General features: G+C 35.4%; 2 protein-coding genes across 12 annotated transcripts in view; one reads left to right on the top strand and one right to left on the bottom strand.

Annotated features, from left to right (window-relative positions):
- Nucleotides 1-27,098, bottom strand: part of LOC101889113 (G-protein coupled receptor Mth2) — a 361,585-nt gene that overhangs the window by 48,862 nt on the left and 285,625 nt on the right. The gene's annotated exons all lie outside the window — the stretch shown is intronic.
- LOC101894839 (G-protein coupled receptor Mth2) lies at nt 955-22,611 on the top strand. 6 transcript variants are annotated; one of them, XR_009342892.1, is made up of 8 exons: nt 1,011-1,373; nt 9,143-9,826; nt 9,890-10,075; nt 10,162-10,407; nt 15,674-15,851; nt 15,931-16,131; nt 21,549-21,739; nt 21,841-22,611. XR_009342892.1 is itself a non-coding variant. In XM_005175004.4 (8 exons), the coding sequence occupies exons 2-8, from the start codon at nt 9,157-9,159 to the stop codon at nt 21,578-21,580; spliced, it is 1,599 nt and encodes a 532-aa protein (XP_005175061.1). In that variant the 5' UTR covers nt 1,011-1,373; nt 9,143-9,156; the 3' UTR covers nt 21,581-22,611. The 6 variants fall into 6 exon arrangements, 5 of the variants coding, with proteins under 5 accessions (XP_005175059.1, XP_005175061.1, XP_005175060.1 ...); XM_005175004.4 differs by adding an exon at nt 16,289-16,374 and having other exon boundaries at nt 21,549-22,611; XM_005175002.4 differs by having other exon boundaries at nt 955-1,095; nt 21,549-22,611.

Genomic DNA, 27,098 nt, shown 5'->3' with positions numbered 1-27,098 from the left:
TAAAATGTTTGTATCTGTGAAATTTGAAGAGAGTTGGATGTTGTTTTCTCTTTCTTTGAGCTTTTGTTTTTCAAAATTGTGATCCTTTGTGGAGGAGGTACCAGTAAGAATGGACCGATTTCTACCATCTTCATAACAGATCTTGTGTTGATGGAAATATTTAGCCTGAATCGAATCGGATGTTAATTTCACGTTTTATGAACTTCGTGGATATTCAAAAATTTGAACATTGGTGGGGGAGTTACTAGTGGGGGTGGGCCGATGTTAACCATCTTAACACCAGACCTTGGGTTAATAAAAATATTGTGCTGTGTGCAATTTGAAGACAATCGGACCCTTACATCTCATTTCATGCGAGTTATAATTATTCAACATTTTGACCCTTTGTGGTGGAGGTACTTGATGGAGTTGACCGATATTGTCCATTTTTGCTCCTGACCAAGAACTGGCGCAAATAACAGGATTTGAAAAGATGGAGAAAAATCACTATATTTTTTCTTTCTGTATAGCAAACTAATTTTTAATTCATTGGCCGTTTAAAGGCCATAATTCGCGCTAAAGGTGACCAATTCGAACAAATCTAAACTTATTGTAAAATTGTCTTGTTAATCTCACCCTGTATACCTTCTCTAGCCATATGGCTGAGGACATAAAAAGCCCTAGATCATAGATCTTTTAAAGGTCTTCTGGCCATGGTAGATCTTTGAAATATCTTTTAAATGCCTTCTGCGCACAGATTTCCTTTCAATGGTATTTTGTTAGTGGAAGGGGACACTTAACTCGGACTTTTAAAGAGTTTTCTGCAGAACTTCAAAAAAATACACACATATATATATATATATAAAAGTTTCTTCTTCCGTATTTTTCAATAATACATTCGTTACCAGTTCACTTTGATATTTTTTCTCCAAAAGAGAACATGACTCTTTGAAGAGATCGCATGAATTGGCAATTCTCACCACCACTTGGCTGTTTAAATGAATGGCCCAAGAGCTCTCTCGATCGTATCAATTTAGTTTCTGTTCGACCGCCTAACAGTATGGGTGCCACACAAAAATGTGATCACGCAAAGTAAACGGACGCGTTATGAGACATGTAAGGAAGGGCTAACGTTTCTGCCGGCATAAAAACACGTGAAATATGCAACGCCCGCAAGAGGCGCGTGAACTTGAATGTGATATTAGATGCCTCATGCATGAAGTCACTTAGGAAAAATGCAAAAGTGAATTAAAAAACTCAAATAAATACAGGCAAAGGAATAATCAATAATTTCGGAATTTGTATGTTACTCGTATTACTCATACAAAATAATTAACAATAAGTATTTGAAAAGGTGTTAAGTTATTCCGTGTAATTAAACGGTATATATGTAGGTATGTGTTGCGGGGTTTTCGTTTTGTTTCCCGTTTTGTTAAAATGTATAATAATTAATGTCGAAGTAATATTTAATTCTACCAAATATGTGCAATAAATTATAAAAGTATTTACAAAATAAAAGTATTGCAAGGAAAGTGTCGTTTAACTGAAATTATTCTCAAAAAAAAAAAAAAACAAATGCAATCAAGAAAAAAAGTAAACATGTTATGAATTTTCAATTCAAATGGTGTTCCCAAAGTATTAAAAAAAACGTAATAAAAATATGATTCAAGCGATTTTTTCTATTGCCACTCTATCTTAAAAATTGATAAGAGCGCCAGGTGATAAGGCCCGTTCAAACGCCTAATAATTTAGCAATAATTCCTTCTGTGCTTTCTATTTAAAAAAAAAAAAAAAAAAAATATATATATATATATATATATATATATATATATATATATATATATATATATATATATATATATATATATATATATATATATATATATATATATATATATATATATATATGTGTCCGAGCCGAAATACTTTGACTCTACCTTAAAACAAAGATAACGGCGAAAATAAACAAAGAACAATAAATGATATATTGCCCAAACAAATAGAACAGTGTGGCTTGTTTGTTCGGGATACCGTAGTATTTTGTTGTTGCAAAATGGTCTGGCTTTATCCCTTTATTGTTGTTTTTATAAAAACAACGTTTGTTTATAGTGGAGAACGATGCTAATGTTTACCAAACAAATATGAGGAGTGTTTTGTGATTCCACGAAATTATTGTCGCTGAACGAAATTTTCAGAAAAATCAGGCTTGTTTTGCGTCAAAATTGGAACTTTTAGACATATACAAAACTGGTAAGGCTTAAAATGTCTGTTTCTATTCACAACAATAGCCATTAATAAGTAATGTAAACAAAGAAACTTGTGCATTACCAGTAAGATGAAAATAATGGGTTATTTCTTTAACAAATAACAAAAAAAAAAAAAAAAAAAAAACAAGTTTAAAAGTATCAGACGGTTTTGCCGACAGTTATATAGTTTCAGCCAATATTCGATTAATTAATTATATCTGTGTTGTGTTATAACCTTCTATGACTTAGGTTCCGAAGGAATGGTCCAAGATTGACAAGTTCATATCGGACTGAGAAAAAAACAAGTAAAATAGTATCAGTCGGTTTTGCCGACAGATGTATACCCCCAGCCTTATGTTATAAACGTGACATATTTGGATTATATCGACTACTTCTTGTACTTTACATGAGATATGTACACATTTTCGGAAATATGCGTCAGGTAACAGATATAGCGGACTGAAGTATTCCATTTTCATACTTCATCTAATACATATAATATATAATAATGGGTATATGCAAAATTTGAAGAAAATCGAACATTCGTATCCAATTTTATGCGAAATCATAAATTCCGACAAATTACATATTCATATCAGAATACTGGTTAAGAGAAATATATAGATATATCAAGTTGTTAAGAATCACCGACTTGTTTCGCAAGTTATGGCAACTATAAGTTGGCAGATCTTGTGTTGATGAAAATATTAAGAAGCTCCAAGTCCGAATAGAAGCGAATGTTAAATTTGCGTTTTACGAGTTTCATGGATACTAAAAATGTTGACCTTTTGTGGGGGAGGTACCAGAAGGAGTGGACCGATGTATTCCATCTTGGCACCGGACCTTGGGTTAATAAAATTATTGGGATATGTGAAATTCGAAGACAATCGGTCTCTTACATCAGTTGGAACAAAATCGGATTATCGATTCTCTTTCTGTGCAGAAAATATACTTTTTTTGAAAATCTCGAACATTTGTGTGGGAGGTACCAGCAGGAGTGGACCGATATATTCCATTTTAACACCAGACCTTGGGTTACATTAAATATTGGGATGTGTGAAATTTGAAGACAATCGGACGCTTACATCAATTTAATGAGAGTTTTAATTATTTAATATCTTGAGCCTTTGTGGGGGAGGTACCAGAAGGAGTGAACCGATCTTGTCCATTTTCACACTTGACCTAGTACTGAAGCAAATATTAAGATTTAAGCAAAATCGGTTTATCGTTTCTCTTTCTGTGCAAAAAAAAATATATATTTTTTTTAAATTTCGACCATTTGTGGGGGAGGTACCAGAAGGAATGAACCGATATATTCCATCTTAACATCAGACCTTGGGTTAACATAAATATTGGCATTTGTGAAATTTGAAGACAATCGGACTCTTATACCACATTTTATAAGAGTTGTAATTATTTAAAATTTTGACCATTTGTGGGGGAGGTACTTGATGAAGTGGACCGATATTTTCCATTTTCACACTTGACCTAGAACTGACGCAAATATTAAGATTTGCAAAGTTGGAGCAAAATCGGATTACCCTTTCTCTTTCTGTGCAAAAAATATTTGTTTTGAAAATTTCGACCTTTTGTGGGGGAGGTACCAGAAGGAGTGGACCGATATTGCCCATCTCCGAACTCGATCTAAGTTTGTCAAAAATATTACGATGTATCAAGTTTGGACCAAATTGGATAATCCCTTCGAGAGTTATTGTGCGCACCAGCCAGCCAGACAGACAGACAGACGGACGGACGGACGGACGGACGGACATCGCTAGATCGTCTCAAAATGTTCTGAAACGGATTTGGTCCAAAGAGACCTAGGGTCTAAAACCGTTATTTCGACTAGGCACGTTTTCACCGTACCAAATGATATAAACCTTCTGTAGCCATATGGCTGAGGGTATAATTATATAGATATTGTGACGTGACAGGTTTGGACTATATTGGTTAATTTCTTCACTTTTTATGAGATATGTGATAGTTTTTAGAAAATGTTAAAATGTACGTAAGGTACCAGATATAGTCGACCGAAGTATTCCATTTTCATACTTCATGTAATACAGATGTGCAGATATTGATATATGGGCAAAATTACAAGAAAATCGAATATTTATTTCAAAAATGTGGAATCATAAATTCCATATTCATCTCAGGGGTCTGGCTGAGAGAAATACTTAGATATAGCAAGTTGTAAAGAATCGCTTACTTGTTTCGCAAGTTATGACAGATAAAAGTATTGAAATTTTTTTTCGGTGAGGTACCAGAAGATGTTTGCAGATATATATCATCTTCACAACAGATCTTGTGCAAGGAAAAAATTTTTATATATGCGACATTTGAAGAGAGTTGGATGTTTATTTCGTTTTCTTTGAGCGTTTTATTTTTCAAAATCTTGAAACCTATGTGTGGGAGGTACCAGAAGGAATGGTCCGGTGTTGATGGTAATATTGAGATGTGCAAAGTCTGAATGGAATCGAATGTTAATTTTGCGTATTATAAATGTTAAAACCTTTGTGGGGTGTTAACCCTTTGTGGGTTAGGTACAAGAAGCAATGGACCGATATGTTTCATCTTCACACTAATAAAAGTATTGTGATGTGTAAAATTTGGAGACAATCACATCACATTTTATAAGAGTTATAATTATTCAAAATTTTGACGCTTCGAGGTACTTGATGGAGTAGGGCGACATTGTCCATTTTCGCACCTGACGAAGCACGGCTGGATTTAGGATTAGGATTTGAAAAGTTGGAGCAAAATCGGTTTATCCTTTCTCTCAGCTAGCAGACTATTATCATCAAACTTAGATCGAATTCTTAGATGAGAAATGTCGGTTTGTATAACTACAGGGTTGTTCAATATACGCCACGCGATAGCTCTGAAATAGTTGAAATTTACATTCAACAACATTTTTATAGACACAAGATCTGGTGTAAAGACAATCAAATTTCAGAGATCATTTCATTTCAGATCAAATTTTAGAATAAGTTTAGATTTGTTCGAATTGGTCAACCTTGGTACGAATTATGGCCTTCAAACACACGCTGGCCGAATGTAGCTTGAGGTGATCGACACTTTGGTATTTTTTAGTGCCAATCTTGATTTTCAAAATAGTCCAGACACAATAGTCCAACGGAATGGTATACGGAGATTTTGGTGGCCATTGTGCGCTGGAAATGAAACGAGGAACCTCATTTTGAAACCATTCTTGGGTCTGCTGCCAAAATGTTTGCATGGCCAAGGTTTTAATACTCCTCGTCCTCCAGAATATTTTCGCGTTAATATTCGGCATTTATTCTGATGCCACGGTCGATTAATACGAGCGGAGAGCGACCATCAGCAGTAATGGCGGCCCACACTATCACCATGGCCACGCTTGAGAAAACCAAATTCGGAGAAAACCAAATTCGGCAGTTCACCACTTTCGGTCAAGCGAAGCAACTCTTTGGCTCTTTTGAGTCTATTTTCTTTCTGTTGCGGTGTAAGTTTTTGCACTTTTTGCTACGAGCTACGCTACCAGTAACGAGCGGTGGTACGAGACACAAAAGATTTGTTCAGCTTTAAATGCTAGAGTGCCAGCCAAATGTAAAGAAATCCCACTATCGCGCTATATATATATATATATATATATATATATATATATATATATATATATATATATATATATATATATATATATACATATATATATATATATATATATATATATATATATATATATATATATATATATATATATATATATATATATATATATATATATATATATATATATATATATATACATATATATACATATATATAAATGATATTTCTTGGCCAACACCGAAATTGACAATAATGCCCCACTTCTTCGGAACCTGCCCCATAAAGGGTCAATACTTTGAACAGTCACAACGCAACTTAACTAAAATACCTGCAGTCGAAATATTTGAATTTTGATGTTAATTTCGTATATAAACCTCTTAATCTAATTTCAGTAAATATGTTGTAATAATCATCCATTCATGCTTTTGGAAAGTTAATAGGTCTCATATGTCGTCTTGGCCTTCGAAAAGCCCTTATACACAAAGCATTGTTAGAAATCCATTACATCAAACAAGCCACTTTAGAAGTTTGCCGGTAGTTTTTTTTTTTTTTTGTGAATGGATGACGATGGAAATTAGTCATTTCCGTTTGAAATAGAAACAAATGTAAACGGCTGGCGGGCCATTGGCATTTTTATATTTTCCCATTATCGATTAATACGAATTGGGCGGATGCATAATTTTTCCAAATGCTTTACAAACACAACAAGCCGTCAATGACATAAGTGAGATGAACAAGCAAACATCTGTTTTTATTCGTCGTCTAGTTTACACACGCTACACAGGGCAACACAATTTAACAGAAGCAATTGTTTCGGTTTTGTTTTTGTATTTTATGAACCCCGCCAAAAACCCGTGAGCCTTATGAAAAGAATAGCGCATTAAACCCATTAAAAAAGTTGAAAGGTCATAATGTCGGCAGGGCCGACTTTATGATACCCTACACCACTGTGAACATTAAGTTCAGCTACCGGTGTGTAATTTATGTAAAGTAGATAATACCAACTATGAGACTTTACTAAATGCGTATTATGGCTTTAAAGCAGCCATAATTTGAAACGGAGGAAAGAAAAATATGAAAGGCATACGCAATTTATGATATATTGAATCGATTTACACCAAATTTGACGGAAGCATTTGTACCTCTCGTATCAACTAACGTTAATGTAGAGTGCCTGATATGACTTTGAGAGGGATTATATCAAAACCAGTAAAGTCTTAAAGTCGGGCGGGGCCGATTTTATGATACCCTACACCACTTTGCTAATTTAGTTGAGCTCCACTTAATAATTAAAAGTTTTTATGGGAGAATTCAATCATACACGCTATGGTTATAATTATAATTTAAAATTCAAAGGACTAAATATGCCGAAGCATTTGTATCTTTTAAATTCGGACTTCTATTGCCCATTTGGTGCGAAATTAATTTGAAATCGGATAAAAATATATATGGAAACTATATCCAAATCTGAACCGATCTCGATAAAATTTGGCAAAGGCATTTCTGAGCTGCATTTGATATATTTCCCCAAATATTGTTGTTACAGAGTGCATATTACGGCTGCGGAGGACAAAAATAACAAATCGGATGAACAATATATATAGGAGCTATAGCTATATCTGAACCGATTTCGATAAAATTTGACATACTTATTTTCAGGCCTAATTTGGTTGTATTCGGGCTGATATTACACGTTTGGTGCACAATAAAAAGCAAATAGGACGAAGATATATATAGGAGCCATATCTAAATTTTTACCGATTATCTCCAATTTCAATAGGGTTCGTCCTTGGGCCAAACAAATGTTGTTTGCAAAATTTCATCTCAATCGGATAATAAATGCGACCTGCATTTAGTTCACAAGAATACATGGACAGACGGACGGACGGACAGACGGACTGACATGCATAAATCAACTCAGAAAGTGATTCTATGCAGATCATCAAAGGAACTATTGGTCTTTCTCGTTTCCTTTTGCCTGTTACAAACAAATGCACAAAGACATAATACCCTGACCACCTTGTGGTGTAGGGTATAAATATTAGTATGGGTAAAATCACAAGAAGATCGAACATTTATATGCAATTTTATGCGAAATCACAAATTCCATCAAGTTTCCTCAAGTTTCTGGTTGAGAGAAATATTTAGATTTAGAAAGTTATAAAGAATCGCTGACTTGTTTGGCAATTGTGCGATGGAAATGAGGCGAGGAACCTCGTTTTGAAACCATTCTTGGGTGGCTCGTGCTGAGTGCGATGGTGCTGAGTCCTGTTGGAATGTCCAAGGTCTGCGGCCAAAATGTTTGCGTGCCCAAGGCTTTAATACACCTTCCAGAATATTTTCTCGATAATATTCGACATTTATTCTGGTCAATTGATACGAGCGAAGAGCGACCATCGTTTGTTATGGCGGCCCACACCATCACCACGGCCGGCGCTTGAGTTATTGTGGCCAACCGAACGAAGGTGTACGTTTTCAGCTGACCTCTTTGGCAAGTAAACACGATCATTTTGTTTGTTTACAAACTGCTGGACAACGAATGTTTTCTCATCGGAGAAAATCAAATTCGACAGTTCACAACTTTTGTCCGAGCGAAGCAATTTTTTAGTTATTTTAAGTCTATTTTCTTTCGGTTGAGGTGTAAGTTCTTGAACTTTTTGGAATTTCAGAGACTTTACCCCTGCGACGAGGGTTTCGATCAAGTCGCTTCGTTACTTTTCGAATCATAACCTTAGATACAAAAGATTTATTCACATTTAAATGCTGGAGTGCTCTAACGATAGCCACTTTAGGGTTTCCAGCCAAATATAAAGACTATCACACTATCACACTGGAATTCCATCACGAATAACTTTTTTTTCTGGAAAATTCTCACCGAAAATGCTTTTGTACGCTTTTAAACAATATAATGAGCTGTCACTGGGATAATTTTAACAGCTGTCGGACAAGTGGCTTAGAAATTACAGCAGTCTCAAGTTGACTGCAGGTTTTTCGTGTCACCCTATATAAATATATATATTATATTTCGAGGTGTTACAAACGGTATGACAAACTTAATATAACCTCCATAATATGGTGTAGGATATAAAAACGAGAAAATATTTCCAATTTCTCTTGATCAATCTTTATTCGAGCTGACACCTAAATTAACATAATATTTATTTTGATGCAAAATGTGCAAAAAAAACTAATAATAAAATATACATCTAGGTATAGTCCTTGACCAAAACAAAGCTTAAGAAGTCCTATCAAAGTTCGGAGATTCAAAAAAAAATTCATAATAGCTAATTAAATCAAACTAAATAGCTAATTTGTTTTCATTTCAGTTATATCCATCAAAATGCATCTAAAAACAACTCTTCACGTTATACTTGCCTGCACATTCTTTGCATTTTGTATGGGCTCGGGAGATATAATTCCAAAATGTGCTTTCGAAGATACTGTCGATTTGACAAAGAGTCAAAAGTTCAATAATGGTTCCTATTTGTATGAAGATATTCTGATAACTCCCGATCAGATCAATATCTATGATTATGAAGAGATTTATCAGGGCATTCGACTGCCAAGGGAACCACATCCGCGAGCGTGTCTGTGCCAGGGACAACGAAGTTGTGTTCGCTTTTGTTGCCATCCCGCCCGGGAACTTATTGCCAACTATAGTCGTCGATGTTCCGGTGAAATGTTGCAGAAAGAGCTGGAATACGATCCATACATAAATGTGACGCTCAACAATGGCTCAGTGGTGAGCAAACATGTTACAAAAGAATTTACTGTGATCCAGGGTGTGCCCTGTGCTGGAGCCTATGCTTTGGCGCCCCAATACGATGAGGAGGACAGTTGGGTTATTTTCGAAAATGGTACCCTGCTGCGACACTATGACATGGCTTATCTAAGTAAAAGGGACTACTGCCTATTGCCAATGGAATTGGATACTGGGGAATGGGTTTTGAATCCCATGAACTGTCCCATTCTAAATGAAGCCTCACTTTCATTGCAGATCAATAATATCGGTGAGTCAAAACTGGTGGAACAGACTTTGTTTTTAGGCATATTCAAACTTGTTTTCATTACAGCCATGGCCGTGTCGGTTCCATTTATTATTTTAACCATTATTGTTTATGTTTTTATACCGGAGCTACGCAATCTGCATGGCAAGTGTCTGATTTCATATCTTTGTCCCCTGGCCGTTGGATATTCGATTTTAAGTACCATCTCACTATCCGAAGTTGTATTTCCCAATCTGGTATGCAGTTGTTTGGGTAAGTTGGTCATTTTGCTCTTTTTCTTGAAATATTTTCCAATAGTTTACGACCGAATTAAAAAAAAAAAATATTTTCATTTTCAGGTTATGTTGCATATTTTTGTTTCATGAGTGCCTTCTTTTGGCTGAGTGTGATTAGTTTCGATTTATGGCAAAATTTCCGCCTAACCGGTTCCATGCGTTTTGGCCAGCGTAAACGTTTTTGCTTATATTCCATCTATGCCTGGGGCATACCAGCATGTCTGACGCTTATAGTTATAGCCTTGCAGAATTCCAACATGAATGAATTGTATAAACCCGGCATTGGAGACAATTATTGTTGGCTGAAAAGTGAGTAAAGTAAATGAAAAGAACATCGAACCGTTTCGGGCCGACTACAACACTGTGCCACAAAATTCTAATTATGAAAGTAGAGGCAACAAGGTAAACACATTAAGTTCGGATGTGCCAAACGTTCAATACTTCATCCATTTGGCATTTTTATTTTTAAAAAGAAATATCGATTCTCAAACACCAAATTTGGTAAAAAAAATAGTAAAGAAAGTCCTAAAGTCGGGCGGGGCCGATTTTATGATACCCTACACCACTTTGCTAATTTAGTTGAGCTCCACTTTATAACTAAAAGTTTTTATGGGAGATTTCAATCATACACGCTATGATTATAATTATAATTTAAAGTTCAAAGGACTAAATTTGCCAAAACATTTGTATCTTTTAAATTCGGACTTGTATTGCCCATTTGGTGCGAAATTTATTTGAAATCGGATAAAAATATATATGGGAACTATATCCAAATCTGAACCGATCTCGATAAAATTTAGCAAAGGTATTTCTGAGCTGCATTTGATATATTTCCCCAAATATTGTTGTTACAGAGTGCATATTACGACTGCGGAGGACAAAAATAACAAATCGGATGAACAATATATATGGGAGCTATAGCTATATCTGAACCGATTTCGATAAAATTTGGCATACTTATTTTCAGGCCTAATTTGGTTGTATGTGCAAAATTCCATACTATTCGGGCTGATATTACACGTTTGGTGCACAATAAAACGCAAATCGGACGAAGATATATATGGGAGCTATATCTAAATTTTTACCGATTATCTCCAATTTCAATAGGGTTCGTCCTTGGGTCAAACAAATGTTGTTTGCAAAATTTCATCTCAATCGGATAATAAATGCGACGTGCATTTTGTTCACAAGAATACATGGACAGACGGACAGACGGACTGACATGCATAAATCAACTCAGAAAGTGATTCTTTGCAGATCATCAAAAGGAACTATGGGTCTATCTCGTTTCCTTTTGCCTGTTACAAACAAATGCACAAAGACATAATACCCTGACCACCTTGTGGTGTAGGGTATAAAAACTCCCTCTAAATGTGATCGCAACCAATCACAATATCCTACACAATTTATTTGCTACAAAGTCTCACTATAGATTCCATTAAAAATAAAAACAACTAAAAAACAAAAAGTTCGGCCGGGCCCCCACCATTGCGTAAAAAAAAATATTTTTATATAAACGTTTCTGAATCCAAGCGTTTTCCTCTTTAAACTACAAATATCAGTATAATAATGTTGTTAAACTTTTCAAAAAACCATAAAGTGGGTTAAATGCGGGGGCCATACCAAAACGGGAACCTATATAGAAAATTTATACTTTAGGGATTTTCATCTACCAAATCTTCTTAAATACCAAATTTGAAACAAATTCGTGGTTAAATGTGACTAGGATTATCAAAATACCGAATATCGGTGCATATCGTAATAGAGGGTAAGATAAAAAAGCTGCAACAAAGTCAAACGCCATAATTTTAAATTTTATTGAATGAAAGCAAAAATGTCGGAAATAGCATCAAATTTTAGAATAAGTTTAGATTTGTTCGAACTGCTCAGCTTTGGCACGAATTATGGTCTTCAAACGGCCAATGAAACTGTCACACGCTGCCCGAATGTTGCTCTACGGTATTTTGGCCCATTCCCGGCGAAGCGCTTGCTTGAGGTAATCGACACTTTGGTGTTTTTTAGTGCCTTTCCAAAATACTGCAGACATAATTGTCCAACGGATTGGTATCCAGAGATTTTGGTGGCCATTGTGCGCTGGAAGTGAAGCGAGGTACCTCATTTTGTAACCATTCTTTTGGTGGCGCGTGCTAAATGAGCCCTGTTGGAATGTCCAAGGTCTGTGTCCAAATTATTTTGATGCCACGGTCGTCTACACCTTCACCGTGGCCGGCGCTTGAGTTCTGGTGGCCAACCGAAGGTGCACATTTTAAGCTGACCTCTTTGGCAATTAAACACGATCATCGATTGTTTGTTTTCAAACTGCTGGACAATGAATGTTTTCTCATAGCAGAAAACCGAATTCGGCAGTTCACCACTTTCGACCAAGCGATGCAACTCTTTAGCTTCTTTGAGACTATTTATGGAATTTAATAGCTTTACCCCGAGCCAATTTTTCAATATTTGCCGAATGGAATATTACGATATGTTCAGCTCACGCTACTGCCGCTACTGCGACGCGGGTTTCGATCAAGCCGCTTTTTTACTTTTCGAACCATTTCTGCTGATGTTGCGGTTTTCTTCCGTCCACTTCCTTGACGTCGGGCTAAATTACCAGCGTTCACATTTAAATGCTGGAGTGCTCTAACGATAGGCACTTGTGCTTTTCCAGCCAAATATGAAGAAATCCGACTATCACGCTTGAGTTCCATCACGAACTTTTTGTGGAAAATTCTAAGCAAAATGCTTTTGTACGCTTCTAAACAATGTAATGAGCTGTCTCTGGAATAATTTTAACAGCTGTCGGACGAGTGGCTTAGAAATAACAGCAGTTTGAAGTTGGTTGCAATTTTTTGATTTCACCCTGTAAGTGCGCTATAGCAAAACTCATCTCATTTTCAATACCAGTTATCTCATACACAAGACAAGTTGTGCTGCCAAATTTTGAAGCTCTACGTCAAATAATGTGGGCTGTATCGTGGTCGAACTTTGAATAGCCTGCACCATTCGGAACTAACTTGCTAATTTTCAATAAATTAAATAAATAACCGTTGAAAAATACTACTCCAATTATAAAAATGGCGGCTATAGCGTATAGTCACCGTTATACGAAGACGTAAATCTGCATGAGAAATTTTTGTCATCGACCATTACGACATTCAAATACGAAACTTGAAACAATTTGGCTGAATAATGCCGCTAAAATCTGGAAAATACCGAATATAGGGAGGAACCGTTGTACGGGGGCCTGGACCTGCATATGCAATTTTCGGCCAAATATGGTAGTACCCATTAGGAACTTCAAATACATAATATAAAACAATTCCGGTGAATCAGGTATCTAAAATCATCAAAATACAGAATATCACTAGATACACTTTCTATGTTCTATGCAAGAGCGTTTAATAAGTTGGGGAAAAATTCTGCAAATCCGGGTTAAAAGTGTTACTAAAACACTAAAAATACCTTGAATCTTTAGGTACAGTTATACGGAGGCTATATCAAAACGTGGACCAGACGGACGGACATCGCCTAATCGACATAGAATTTAATGCTAATTAAGAATATGAAAGTAGGTTGATAAACATTTTACTCAGATCTCCTCCACATAACTGTACCTCCAGATATTCGGTATTTTAATCATTTCTTTCACACTCTTCACCGCTAATGTTTCAAACTTTGACTTTGAAGTTCCTAAAAGGAACTTGACAGAAAATTGCTCTTACGTCGTCTTCGTATAGTCTTCATATAACGGTACCTCTTTATATTCGGTATTTTGAAGATTTTAGCGACATAATTCACCAGAAATTGTTTGAAATTTCGTATTTGAAGTACCTTACAGGTACTACAGTCTGTGACAGAAAATTATCTTTGCATGTCCGGGTCTTCGTAGAGCCCCCATATATCGGTATTTTGATGATTTTATATGCATTGTTCATCAGATTTTTTTCTAGTTTCGTATTTGAATAGTGTAATGGCCTATGAAAAAATTGCATTTGCAGGTCCACGTCTTATTATAGGCCTCAATATAACGGTAACACCTAGTTTGTTAAACGATTTTTATACCCTACACCACAAGGTGGTCAGGGTATTATGTCTTTGTGCATTTGTTTGTAACAGGCAAAAGGAAACGAGATAGACCCATAGTTCCTTTTGATGATCTGCATAGAATCACTTTCTGAGTTGATTTATGTCAGTTATGTCAGTCAGTCCGTCCATCCGTCCGTCCGTCCGTCCGTCCGTCCGTCCGTCCGTCCGTCCGTCCGTCCGTCCGTCCGTCCGTCCGTCCGTCTGTCTGTCCATGTATTCTTGTGAACAAAATGCAGGTCGCATTTATTATCCGATTGAGATGAAATTTTGCAAACAACATTTGTTTGGCCCAAGGACGAACCCTATTGAAATTGTAGATAATCGGTAAAAATTTAGATACAGCTCCCATATATATCTTCGTCCGATTTGCGTTTTATTGTGCACCAAACGTGTAATATCAGCCCGAATAGTATGGAATTTTGCACATACAACCAAATTAGGCCTGAAAATAAGTATGCCAAATTTTATCGAAATCGGTTCAGATATAGCTATAGCTCCCATATATATTGTTCATCCGATTTGTTATTTTTGTCCTCCGCAGCCGTAATATGCACTCTGTAACAACAATATTTGGGGAAATACATATATCAAATGCAGCTCAGAAATACCTTTGCTTAATTTTATCGAGATCGGTTCAGATTTGGATATAGCTCCCATATATAACTTCGTCCGATTTACCATTTATTGTGCACCAAACGTCTAATATTTGTCCAAATTGGATGAAATTTGGCACATACGACATACGACGAATTTAGTTCAGAAGGTAGTATGCCAAATTTGGTGAAGATCGGTTCAGATATAGTTATAGCTCCCATATATATTGTTCATGCGATTTATTGTATTTGTTACCCACAGCCGTAATATGCACTCCGTAACAACGATATTCAGGGAAATATATCAAATACAGCTCAGAAATATCTTTGCCAAAATTTATCGAGATCGGTTTCGATTTGGATATAGCTCCCACATATATTTTTATTCGATTTCAAATTAATTGTGCACCAATTGGGCAAAACAAGTCCGAATTTAAAAGATACAAATGCATCGGCATATTTAGTCCTTTGAACTTTAAATTATAATTATAATCATAGCGTGTATGATTGAATTCTCCTATAAAAACTTGTAATTGTTATGCGGAGCTCTACTAAATCAGCAAAGTGGTGTAGGGTATCATAAAGTCGGCCCCGCCCGACTTTAAGACTTTCTTTACTGGTTTCTAGTTACGTATTTGAATAGTGTAATGGCCTATGAAAAAATTGTATTTGCAGGACCACGTCTTATTATAGGCCTCAATATAACGGTAACTCTTAGTTTGTTAAACGATTTTTTTTGCGTATTAATTCCAAATGATGGACGGTTTTTAAAGTTCGCCCCGGTCCTGCTTTTTAATTGTTTGATATTTTTTCATAATCTACTGCGATTTCCCGCAGTTATTTTTTGTGTAATCATTGTTTTTTTTTTATAAAAATGGGATTTTTTCTTCTTTCAGCCAACGATTGGTCTGCCATGATGTACTTCTTTGGGATCAATCTAATAATTGTACTTATCGACATAACCTTTTTCACCATGACCTATTTCAAGATCACGGTAATGCAAAGGGACATTGACAAAATTATTCGAAACGATACGATTGAAGGAAGACACCAGCTGAGGACACACAAGAACAAGTAAACGTCAACATCAATTGAATTTGGCAAATTCTTTTTGGTTTTGATTTTGGTTTGATTTTTGCATTATCTCTTTCAGTTTTGGTCTATTTTTGCGTTTGTTCCTCATCATGGGTGTCTCTTGGCTACTGGATATTGTTTCGTACATTGAGACCATAGTCTATCCCAATGACATTAATCCCATCTATTATGTTTCGGATTTTATGAATGCCATCTTGGGTCTGCTCATCTTTGTTTGTTTTGTTCTAAAGCCCAAGGTTTTGTCGTTAATCAAAAAGAGGTAAGTTCCGTTCTGAATTGCTGATGCTTTTTATTGCAGCCGATATGTTTCATAAAAAATCGGAAATGTTTTATATGACTTTCTTTATTGTGGCTTAAACTATTTACTTTTATTTGCATTTGCATTCCGAAAACAAAAACAAAACAAAAAAAAAAAGATTTTATGGTAAGCCAGATGAAACTGACAACTCTACCCATTCTGAATCCGAGGAAGAGGAAATCTCTTTGAATATTATTGGCTCAGGTACAGAATTTGTAAAATAGTTCGAAATTTGCTTTACTTTGCATGTAAATAATTAATTTTTGTTGTGTGTTTTTGTTGTTGGCAAAAATTTTTATTTTGTTATTTTTGTTTGTGTTGCCACGATTGCCCTAATTATTGAGCTGCCATCAGGGCTGCCATGGTTGTGGATTGCACGGTTTTTATAAATATTACACTCTCTACACCCCATCTATCTCCATAAACTCTTCGTATAGCTAATGGTGAATGCAATTTCAATTTCAAACTAATATTTTTATTTATCATCTAATAAAGCATTAAATGCAAGTGGAATTTCTGAATATACATCGTTGAAGAAGAAGAAAAACATGTTATTTATAAAAACAAGTAAGCAAAGGCTACAGTCGAGCGGGGCCGACCGTTGAATACCCTACAACACTATAATAAACGATACATTTTATATAGGCGAGATACTCGAAAGAATTCCACAAGATATTGTGACAAATAATAAAAGAAAACCATCAGTTTCCGTTCTATAATTTTCGAATAATAGCAACTTAAAATAATTTGCTCATTTCCAATTTATTGGTAGATGTTGCACGTAAATGGTCTTCCTAGATCTGGAACCAATATTTCCCAAAGACCTATAATCTCTCAGAAGTGGCAAAAGATTAACATTTATTATTGGTTTTTGACTGAAACGCATCTAATGAGATACAGACATTTGACTATATTCTTCCACGAAATCAGCGTTAACGAAATAGTCCGAAGTGCGTCTTTCCTGTATTTGTGAATTCTCCAAAGAGTCACTGGAATGGACATTTTCGTATTTTGTCTACAAAAGTTGGCAAACTATTTCACACATTGAATATTTTTGGATGGCCATCCAAAACTTCTTGGCTTTGGCAACGCCCGGTAACCCCCATTCAAATGTGCGTGAGGATCGGGCAATAATTACGACCTGCTGACAATTTTACAGTTTTTTTGGTCCATTTCATCCCCTAAATATATGGCGATCATCTCCAAAAAGAGTAGGCTTCTATTCTGATCCTCATCTGATCCCCATGCTAAATTTCGTTAGGATCGGGCCATAAATGCGATCTGTATATGATATCCTGATATCCTAACTACTTAGTTTTATTAGCTGTAGAAATATTACCAAATGTTTAATCCAAAATGAAAATATGCCAAAAATATGACAAAATTGAAAAAATATTGGAAAATTTTACAAAATCAATATTTTCATCTTTAGAGAGATATTTTTATGCGATTTTTTTAGACTTTTTTTCCTGCCAAGAGGCCATCCTTTAATCCATTAATGAGAGCTGTCGAAATCAGTTCAGCCGTTCTCGACATATAAGAGATTTTTCAAGCATATCTTCATTGATAGACATATATATCGCACACATTTTGCTATATATCCGATTTGTTGGATGTTAACATCAATGTAAAGATCAGAAGTAACCTTGTCATGGCTTTGTGATTTCGCCGGGATTTAAAATATTCACGGTTTAATGAAAAATTTTGAATTTTTTCAACACAAAAGATATGGTCTATTTTACCCGCTAAATATTATCCGATGACCACCCAAATCGGTAGGCTTCTTCCCCGCCCTAAACTCTAGCTACATGTGAAATTCCGCGTCGATTGGTCTATAATTGCGACTTGTATAGCTACTGCAAAATCCGACATTTTTTCAGTATTTGGTCCATTTCAACCCCTAAATATTATGCGATTATCTCCAAAAGAAATAGGGTTCTATTCTGACCCTAGCCCCACCTCCATTCTAAATTTCGTGAAGATCGGGCCATAATTGCGACCTGTAGAGTGATTACAAATTAACATGGACAGACGGACAGACGGACGGACGGACATACATAGCTAGTTCGACTCAACTCGGCGAGATAGGATGATCCATATATACTTTCCTATGTGGGAAATCAATATTTCGAGGTGTTACATAATTTTTGGTCCAATCAAACTTATAATACCCCCAACACATAGTGTTGTAGGGTATAAAAACAAATTCAATTAGGTCCTGGGAAAAAAAAAAAAACTTTTTTTAGGAAAAAGACTTTTGAAATAAGGCTTTAAAATATGTAACTATGTCCATACAAATATTTTCTTCCTTCAGAGTAGACAGACAAAGAATTCCAGAATTACAGCCTTATTTTAAAAGTCGCTAAAAGTTGATTTTTTTATATTCATAAATGACCCATGTCGGTCCACGTTTTCGTATAGCCCCCTTATAACGCTATATCCCGATATTCGGTATTTTGATGATTTTAGCGGCATTTTACACCGGAAATGTTACAAATTTCGTATTTGAAGATCTTAATGGGTGCTGCAATCGACGAAAAAAATTACTATGCAGCCCCTCGTTTTCGTATAGCCCCCATATACCCAAATTTTTCAATGAAATTATCTGAAAATTCACAAAAGCAGTTCCTTCTTAGAAATTTACCCCGTGGAAGAGTTTAATCTATATATGTTCACGATATCAAATTTGAATTTGAATTTCATGTTCCTACTAGAAACTTGATAGAAAATTGTTCTTACGACTTAGTATAGCCCCTATATAACGGTACCTCCCTATGATCGGTATTTTGATGATTTCAGCTACATTTTTCAATAGAATTGTCTAAAAATCCATACTAGAAGTTCTTTCTAAACACTTTACCCCCTGGAAGAGAAATGTCCACGATATCGATAAATTGCGTATGCAGGCCCACGTCTTCGTATAGCCTCCATATAACGGTACCTCCCAATATTCGGTATATTAGTGATTTTGGCGACATTATTCACCGGAGTTGTTTCAAAGTTCGTATTGAGAGTTCGTAATGGGAACTACAGTCTATGACAGAAAAGTGTATATGCAGGTCCAGGTCTTTGCATAGGCCCCATATATCCCTATATTCAGTATTTTGACGATTTTAGGTACAATATTCACGGAAATTGTTTGAAATTTCGTACTAATAGGTACTACAGCCTGTGACAGAAATTTGTCTATTCGGGTCCAGGTCTTCGTATAGCCCGATATAATGGTCCCCCCTATATTCGGTTTTTAGATGATTTAAGCTACTTTATTCACCGGATTTCTTCAAGTTTCGTATTCGAATATTTTAATGGCTATACAGGTCCACGTCTTCGTATAGCTCCCAATATAACGGCTATATTCGGCATTTTTAAGATTTTTAACGGATATTATTATACCCTCAGCCATATGGCTACAGAGGGTATATATCATTTGATACGGTCAAAACGTGCCTAGTCGAAATAACGGTTTTAGACCCTAGGTCTCTTTGGACCAAATCCGTTTCAGAACATTTGGAGTCGATCTAGCGATGTCCGTCCGTCCGTCCGTCCGGACTGGCTGGCTGGTGCGCACGATAACTCTCGAATGGAGTATCCGATTTAGTCCAAACTTGGTACATCGTAATATTTTTGTCAAACTTAGATCGAGTTCGAAGATGGGCAATATCGGTCCACTCCTTCTGGTACCTCCCCCACAAAAGGTCGAAATTTAAAAAAAAATATATTTTTTTTTGCACAGAAAGAGAAACGATAATCCGATTTTGCTCAAACTTTGCAAATTTTAATATTTGCATCAGTACTAGGTCAAGTGTGAAAATGGACAAGATCGGTCCACTCCTTCTGGTACCTCCCCCACAAAGGGTCAACATTTAAAATAATTAAAACTCTCATAAAATTGATGTAAGAGTCCGATTGTCTGCAAATTTCACACATCCCAATATTTAATGTGACCCAAGGTCTGGTATTAAGATGGAATATATCGGTCCACTCCTTCTGGTACCTCCCACACAAACGATCGAGATTTTCAAAAAAATGTATATTTTCTGCACAGAAAGAGAATCGATAATCCGATTTTGTTCCAACTTTGCAAATCCTAATATTTACGTCAGTTCTATATCAGGTGCAAAAATGGATAACATCTGTCCACTCCATCAAGTACCTCCCCCACAAAAGGTCGAAATTTTGAATATCCAACAAGCTCTTATAACACTAAATGATCATCCGATTCCATTAAGACTTAGCACGTCTCAAAACTTTTATAAACGCAAGATCTTTTATAAAGATGGTAGAGATCGGACCATTCGTTCTGGTACCTCCCACACAAAGGACCTAAGTTTTGAATAATCAAAACGAGCAAAGAATCCGAAATAAACATCCGATTCTCTTCAAATTACACACTTCCCATTATTTCTACTAACTCAATATCTGGTGTGAAAATGGGATATATCGGTCCACTCCTTCTGGTACCTCCCCCACAAAGGATCAAAATTTTGAGTATCCATGAAGTTCATAAAACGCAAAATTAATATCCGATTCTATTCAGACTTGGAGCTTCTCAATATTTTCATCAACACAAGATCTGCCAACTTATAGTTGTCATAACTTGCGAAACAAGTCGGTGATTCTTAACAACTTGCTGTATCTAAATATTTCTCTTAAACAATCTTCTGATATGAATATGTAATTTGTCGGGATTTATGATTTCGCATAAAATTGGATACGAATGTTCGATTTTCTTTAAATTTTGCATATACCCATATATTTTATCTGTATTAGATGAAGTACCTGACGCATATTTCCGAAAATGTGCACATAGCTCATATAAAGTACAAGAAGTAGTCGATATAATCCAAATCTGTCACGTTCATAACTTAAGGCTGGGGGTATAAATCTGTCGGCAAAACCGACTGATACTATTTTACTTGTTTTTTTATTTTTTTAACATTTTTAAATTTTTCCAAATGGTGGAGGGTATTCAAAGTTCGGCCTGGCCGGACTTAGTGTTATTTTACTTGTTTGGTCTATTGAGGGTTAAACAATACTTGGAATAAAATCAACATTATGAGGTTGCTGGGTACTTAAGAAAAATTGGGAAAATACCACGTTTAATGGTCTGTAGTTTCGTAAAAACATTATTTATAACTTATTATTAACAATGATTTTGTGTTCAAGTTTATAACAAAATATTGGTGTATTTTAGTACCTTTTGTTTTTTTTTTCCTAACGCTCTTTTCAACAATTAACCAGCAAGGGATTGTATTTAATGGCATGTAGTGTTGTTATATGTTTTTGGCATTTAAGTAAAATAAACGCTCTAAAAATCAAAAATTAAAATAAAAAAAAAAATCAAATCGAAACAAGACTAATTTTGTCTTCTCTTACAGATGTCAGCAAACAAAGGGAGGCGCTCAAATGAGACCAATGGTAAAACGGACCACAACATCGCAACTCAGCCTAACGAACATCAAGATGACTCCAATTCCGACACGTTGTTCGAACATGCAAAGCTGAATTGCCAATTCCATAGCATATTCATATGTCGAATAAAACCTTCGCCCTGCCAAAAAGCTCTAATGTAAACATACTATTATTTATACAAAATTCAATTATTCATTAAATTATTAAAATATTCGCGTTAAATTACACTGCGACAAAATTTTTTTTTAATAATTACAGAAAAAATCGCGAGTGGATTATGAAAGCAGCGGTGAAAATAGAAAAACTCGTGTATGATGATCAAGAAACTAATCCTTAAATGTTTATATGTAATATTGCCGAATACCTAAATTGTAAGGACTCCAAGGAAGCTTGATGTGAAAATTTCAAAAATGTAGAAGATGTTGATGATATTTGCCTCCTCTATTTAGGTTGCTTAGCGATGTTACCATTTAAAGCTCTGATACACGTGTCTTCCATTCTTAACTCTGCTTTCATAATCTGCTTAATTTTTCCCGTAATTATTGAAAACATTTAAATCTGTTTCACAGTGTAATTGTTTGGAAAATAGACATACACTAATATTAACAAAAGTATTATGACAGCTGTAAGTGTGCTTGTATGAACGTATTTGCAACCTGCAACATAGTGTATTACTGTAAGGTGTAGTGACAATAGAAGATTATTTTTTTACTGTTTTGTAAAATAAAATTAAACGACTTTAAAACCAAAATTTTTTTTTGTTCTATGTAAGTGAAAGATGCCTAAAATAATTGGGCTTTTTAACGAAATTATTACAAAATTACAATGAATAAATTAAGACATATGTTTTGAGAAAGAAATGGATTTGTATTAAAAATCCTGGAACGGACCCCATGCAATTCTACAAAAATCATCACTTATACCTCTTTATATAGATTATATATAAGTTTGTAGCATTTATTTTTACTTAATTTATTTGTAGAATAGTTTGTAATTTCAATAAATCAACATTACGTTTTTTACAAAAATTTTTACAATGTATGTGAACGTCTTTCCCAAAGGTATTGGAAAAAAGAATCTGAAGTATCCGCCCGTTTTTCCGACAGATGTATACCCTCATAGCAATAACCGTATCATTAATATATATATATTTTAATTTGTATTGTAATATGTTGACTTTTTTCCATTCGCACCTGACCTAAGTGTAATATAAATATTGTGGGATTACTCTTTATCCACTTCATATGAGACTAGCTGAACCCGGTGCGCTTCGCTACCCCTTTTTATACCCTCCACCATAGTATGGAGGGTATATTAAGTTTGTCATTCCGTTTGTAACACCTCGAAATATACATTTTAGACCCCACAAAGTATATATATTCTTGATCAGAATAAAATTCTATGTCGATTTATCAATGTCTGTCCGTCTGTCCGTCTATCCGTCTGTCCGTCTGTCCGTCTGTGGAAATCACTCTAGCTTCCGAACGAAATGAAGTAGGTTGATAAAATTTTACTCAAATGTGTACTATGTCTGCAGGACTTTTGGTATTGAAAATGGGCCATATAGGTCCACGTCTTCGGATAGCTCCCATATAACTGTACCTCCAGATAATCGGTATTTTGATGATTTTAGCTACATTATTTACCGAAATTGCTTCAATTTTGGTATTTGAAGTTCGTAATGGATACTACAGCATAAAACAGAAAATGGGCAATGTAGGTCCACGTCTTCGTATAGTCCCCATGTAACGGTACCCCCCGATATTCGGTATTTTGATCATTTTAGCCACATTATTTACCGGAATTGCTTCAATTTTGGTATTTGAAGTTCGTAGTGGATGCTACAACCTATCACAGAAAATTGTCTGTGCAGGATCACGCCTTCGTATAGCCCCCATATAACGGTACCCCCGATCTTCGGTATTTTCATGATTTTAGCGAACCTATTTACCGGAATTGTTTCAAATTTCGCATTTGAAGTTCGTAATGAATACTACAGCCTATGACAGAAAATTGTCTGTGCAGGTGCACATCTTCGTATAGCCCCCATATAACGGTACACCCCGATATTCGGTATTTTGACAATTTTAGGTACAATACCCACCGAAATTGTTTGAGATGTGGTATTTGAAGTTCGTAATGGATGCTACAGCCTGTGACAGAAAATTGTCTATGCTGGTCCAGGTCTTCGCACAGCTCCAATTTAACGGCACCTCCTTATATACGATATTTTGATGATTTTAGCTACATTATTCACCGTTTATTTCAAGTTTCGAATTTGAATGTGGTAATGGCTTATGACAAACAATGCCTAAGTATGTCCACGTCGTATAGACCCCAAAATAACGGCTATATTCGGTATTTTTAAAATGTTAACAGAATTTTTTAAGGATTTTTAAGGTGGAGGGTATTAAAAGTTCGGCCCGGCCGAACTTACTGCTTTTTAACTTGTTGATTTTATACACATTCAAAATTTTATATACGAAAGGCGTTGTGGGTCAATGCTTCTTAATAAAATCATATTCCAATCTGAACCGATTTCAATATAATTTGACAAAATTTACTTTTACATCAAATTCCGTCACATCTTCCATATTTCATTGAAATTGGTGCGTCACATATGGGAAATCGACCGAGAAAATATATACGGAAGATGTATCCAAATCTTAACCGATTTTCAATTAATTTGTCAAATTTATTATTGTAACCAAATTCCGCCACACATTCTGAATTTCATTGGATTCGGTTATATATATCCTGTTTGGTGCATAACATACATGAAATCGGCCGAAATATATGTGGGAGCTATACCCAAACCTCAACCGATTTCAATATAATTTGGCAATTTATTTTTTTTTTGTCTGCACCAGATTTTGTCTCTCTCTGTCCGAATTTCATAGGAATCGGGCATACATAACGCGTTGGGTGCATCACATATGTGAAATCGGCCGAAAATATATATGGGAGTTATATCCAAATCTGAACCGATTTCAATACAATTTGGCAAATTTATTTGCGTACCAAATTTAGGCACTCATGCCAAATTTCATTGACATCGGAAATACGTATCGTGTTTGCTACATCAAATATGTGAAATCGCCCGAAAATATATATGGGAGCTATATCCAAATATGAACCGATTTCAATATAATTTGACAAATTTATTTTCTGATCAAAATCCCGTCACACATTCCAAATTTCATTGGAATCGAACATACATATCGTGTTTTGTGCATCGAATATGTGAAACCGGCCGAAAATATATATATGGAAGCTATATCCAAATCTGAACCGATTTCAATATAATTTGGCAACATTTATTTTTGTTTCAAATTTCGTTACGCCTTCCAAATTTGGACGCTGTAGCTGTATTCGATCAGTAGTTATGTACATATAAAATCTAAATTTTTGGGAGGTACCTCCGATTCTGATGCTATATCTCCAGTTTCAAGTGGAATTTCAAAAAATTTTATAGCCTATGTTACTTTCAGGCGATGTTGTAGTATACTTGGAAATTTTCATAAAAAATCGGTTCAGCGGTTTTCGAGTCCATAAATTACAAACAAAGAAACATACAAACATTTTCCTCTTTTATAGATATAGATAGATATGTAATAATTTTAAGAAAATGTTAAAATGTGCGTGAGGTACCAGATATAGTCGACCTAAGTATTCCATTTACATACTTCATCTAATAGAGATAGAAGACAGAAATATTAGTATGGGCAAAATTACAAGAAAGTCGAACATTTATATCCAATTTTATATATAAATTCAATATTTATCCCAGGTGTCTGGTTGAGAGAAATGATTAGATATAGCAAGTTGTAAAGAATCGCTGACTTGTTTCGTAAGTTATGACAGATAATATTATTGAAAAATACGACCTTTTGTGGGTGAGATACCACAAGAGGTTCGCAGATATATATCATCTTCACAACAGATCTTGTGCTTGCAGAAATGTTTGTATATGTGAAATTTAAAGGGAGTTGAATGCTTATTTGGTTTCTTTGAGCTTTTTGCGTTTCAAAATCTTGAACTCTATGTGGGACAGGTAGCAAAAGAAATGGTCCGATCTCTACCATCTTTATAACAGATCTTGTGATGATGGAATATTGAGATGTACCATGTCTGGAATGGAATCGGATATTGACTTCGCTTCTTATGAACTTCATGGATATTCAAAAATTTGAGCGTTTGTGAGGGAGGTACTAGAAGGAGTGGACTGATATATTCCGTCTTACTACCAGATCTTGGGTTCATGAAAATAGAAGGATGTGTGAAATTTGAAGACAATCGGACTCTTACATTACATTTTTTAAGAGCTTTAAATATTCAAAATTATGACCCTTTGTGGAAGATAGAGTGGACCAATGGAAGATAGAGTGGACCAATATAAGTGGCACTTGATAGAGTGGACCAATATTATCCATTTTGGCACGAGTCCTAGAACTGACGCAAATATTAGGATTTGCAAAATTAGAGCAAATTTAGATTATTGCTTCCCTTTCTGTGCACAAAATATATTTTTTGAAAATTTCGACCTTTCGTGGGGGAGGTACCAAAAGGAGTGGTCCGATATTGTCCATCTTAACACCAGACTCTGGGTTAATATAAATATGGGATGTGTGAAATTTGAAGGCAATCGGACTCTTACATTAAATTTTATGAGAGTTGTAATTATTCAAAATTTTGACCATTTGTGGGAGGCACTTGATGGAGTAGACAGATATTGTCCATTTTAACACCTGACCTAGCACTGGCGCAAATATTAGGATTTGCAAAGTTGGAGCAAAATCGGGTTATCCTTTCTCTTTCTGCGCAAAAAAACATTTTTTGGAAAATTTCGACCTTTTGTGGGGGAGGTACCAGAAGGAGTGGACCGATTTTGCCTATCTCCGAACTCGACCTACGTTTGACAAAAATATTACGATGTACCCACTTTGGGTATCGTGCGCACCAGCCAGACAGACGGCCGGACGAACAGACGGACATCGCCAGGTCGACTCCATATGTTCTGAAACGTATTTGGTCCAAAACCGTGGAGTGGACAAATATATTCCACCTTCTACATTTTGATTTTGGTATATTTCGTGTTATCAAAGGTATAATTTTGAAAAATTGTAAACATATGATGGCACAAGATTATCTTCTTAATTCTACCATGAAACGTACTTCAACTTATCGAATTTTAACGCCAATGTGCCTACACAGACCGGTCATACTACAAAACAAATACGAAACACTGTTCACTAATATACGTATATTGGACGGGAAATGTCCACATCAGCACTGGCAAAGGAGAAAAAAATAAATTGTTTTTCCACCAATACAAAACTGTAAATAGAAAATCTTCAGGGTGGTGTAACATTCAAAGTGCAAATATTTATACCCAACACCACAAGGTGGTCAGGGTATTATGTCTTTGTGCATTTGTTTGTAACAGGCAAAAGGAAACGAGATAGACCCATAGTTCCTTTTGATTTATGCATGTCAGTCCGTCTGTCCATGTATTC

Source organism: Musca domestica, unplaced genomic scaffold (genome assembly GCF_030504385.1).
Source record: "Musca domestica strain aabys unplaced genomic scaffold, Musca_domestica.polishedcontigs.V.1.1 38, whole genome shotgun sequence".
NCBI lineage: Eukaryota > Metazoa > Arthropoda > Insecta > Diptera > Muscidae > Musca > Musca domestica.
This window is presented reverse-complemented; position numbering and strand designations above follow the sequence as displayed.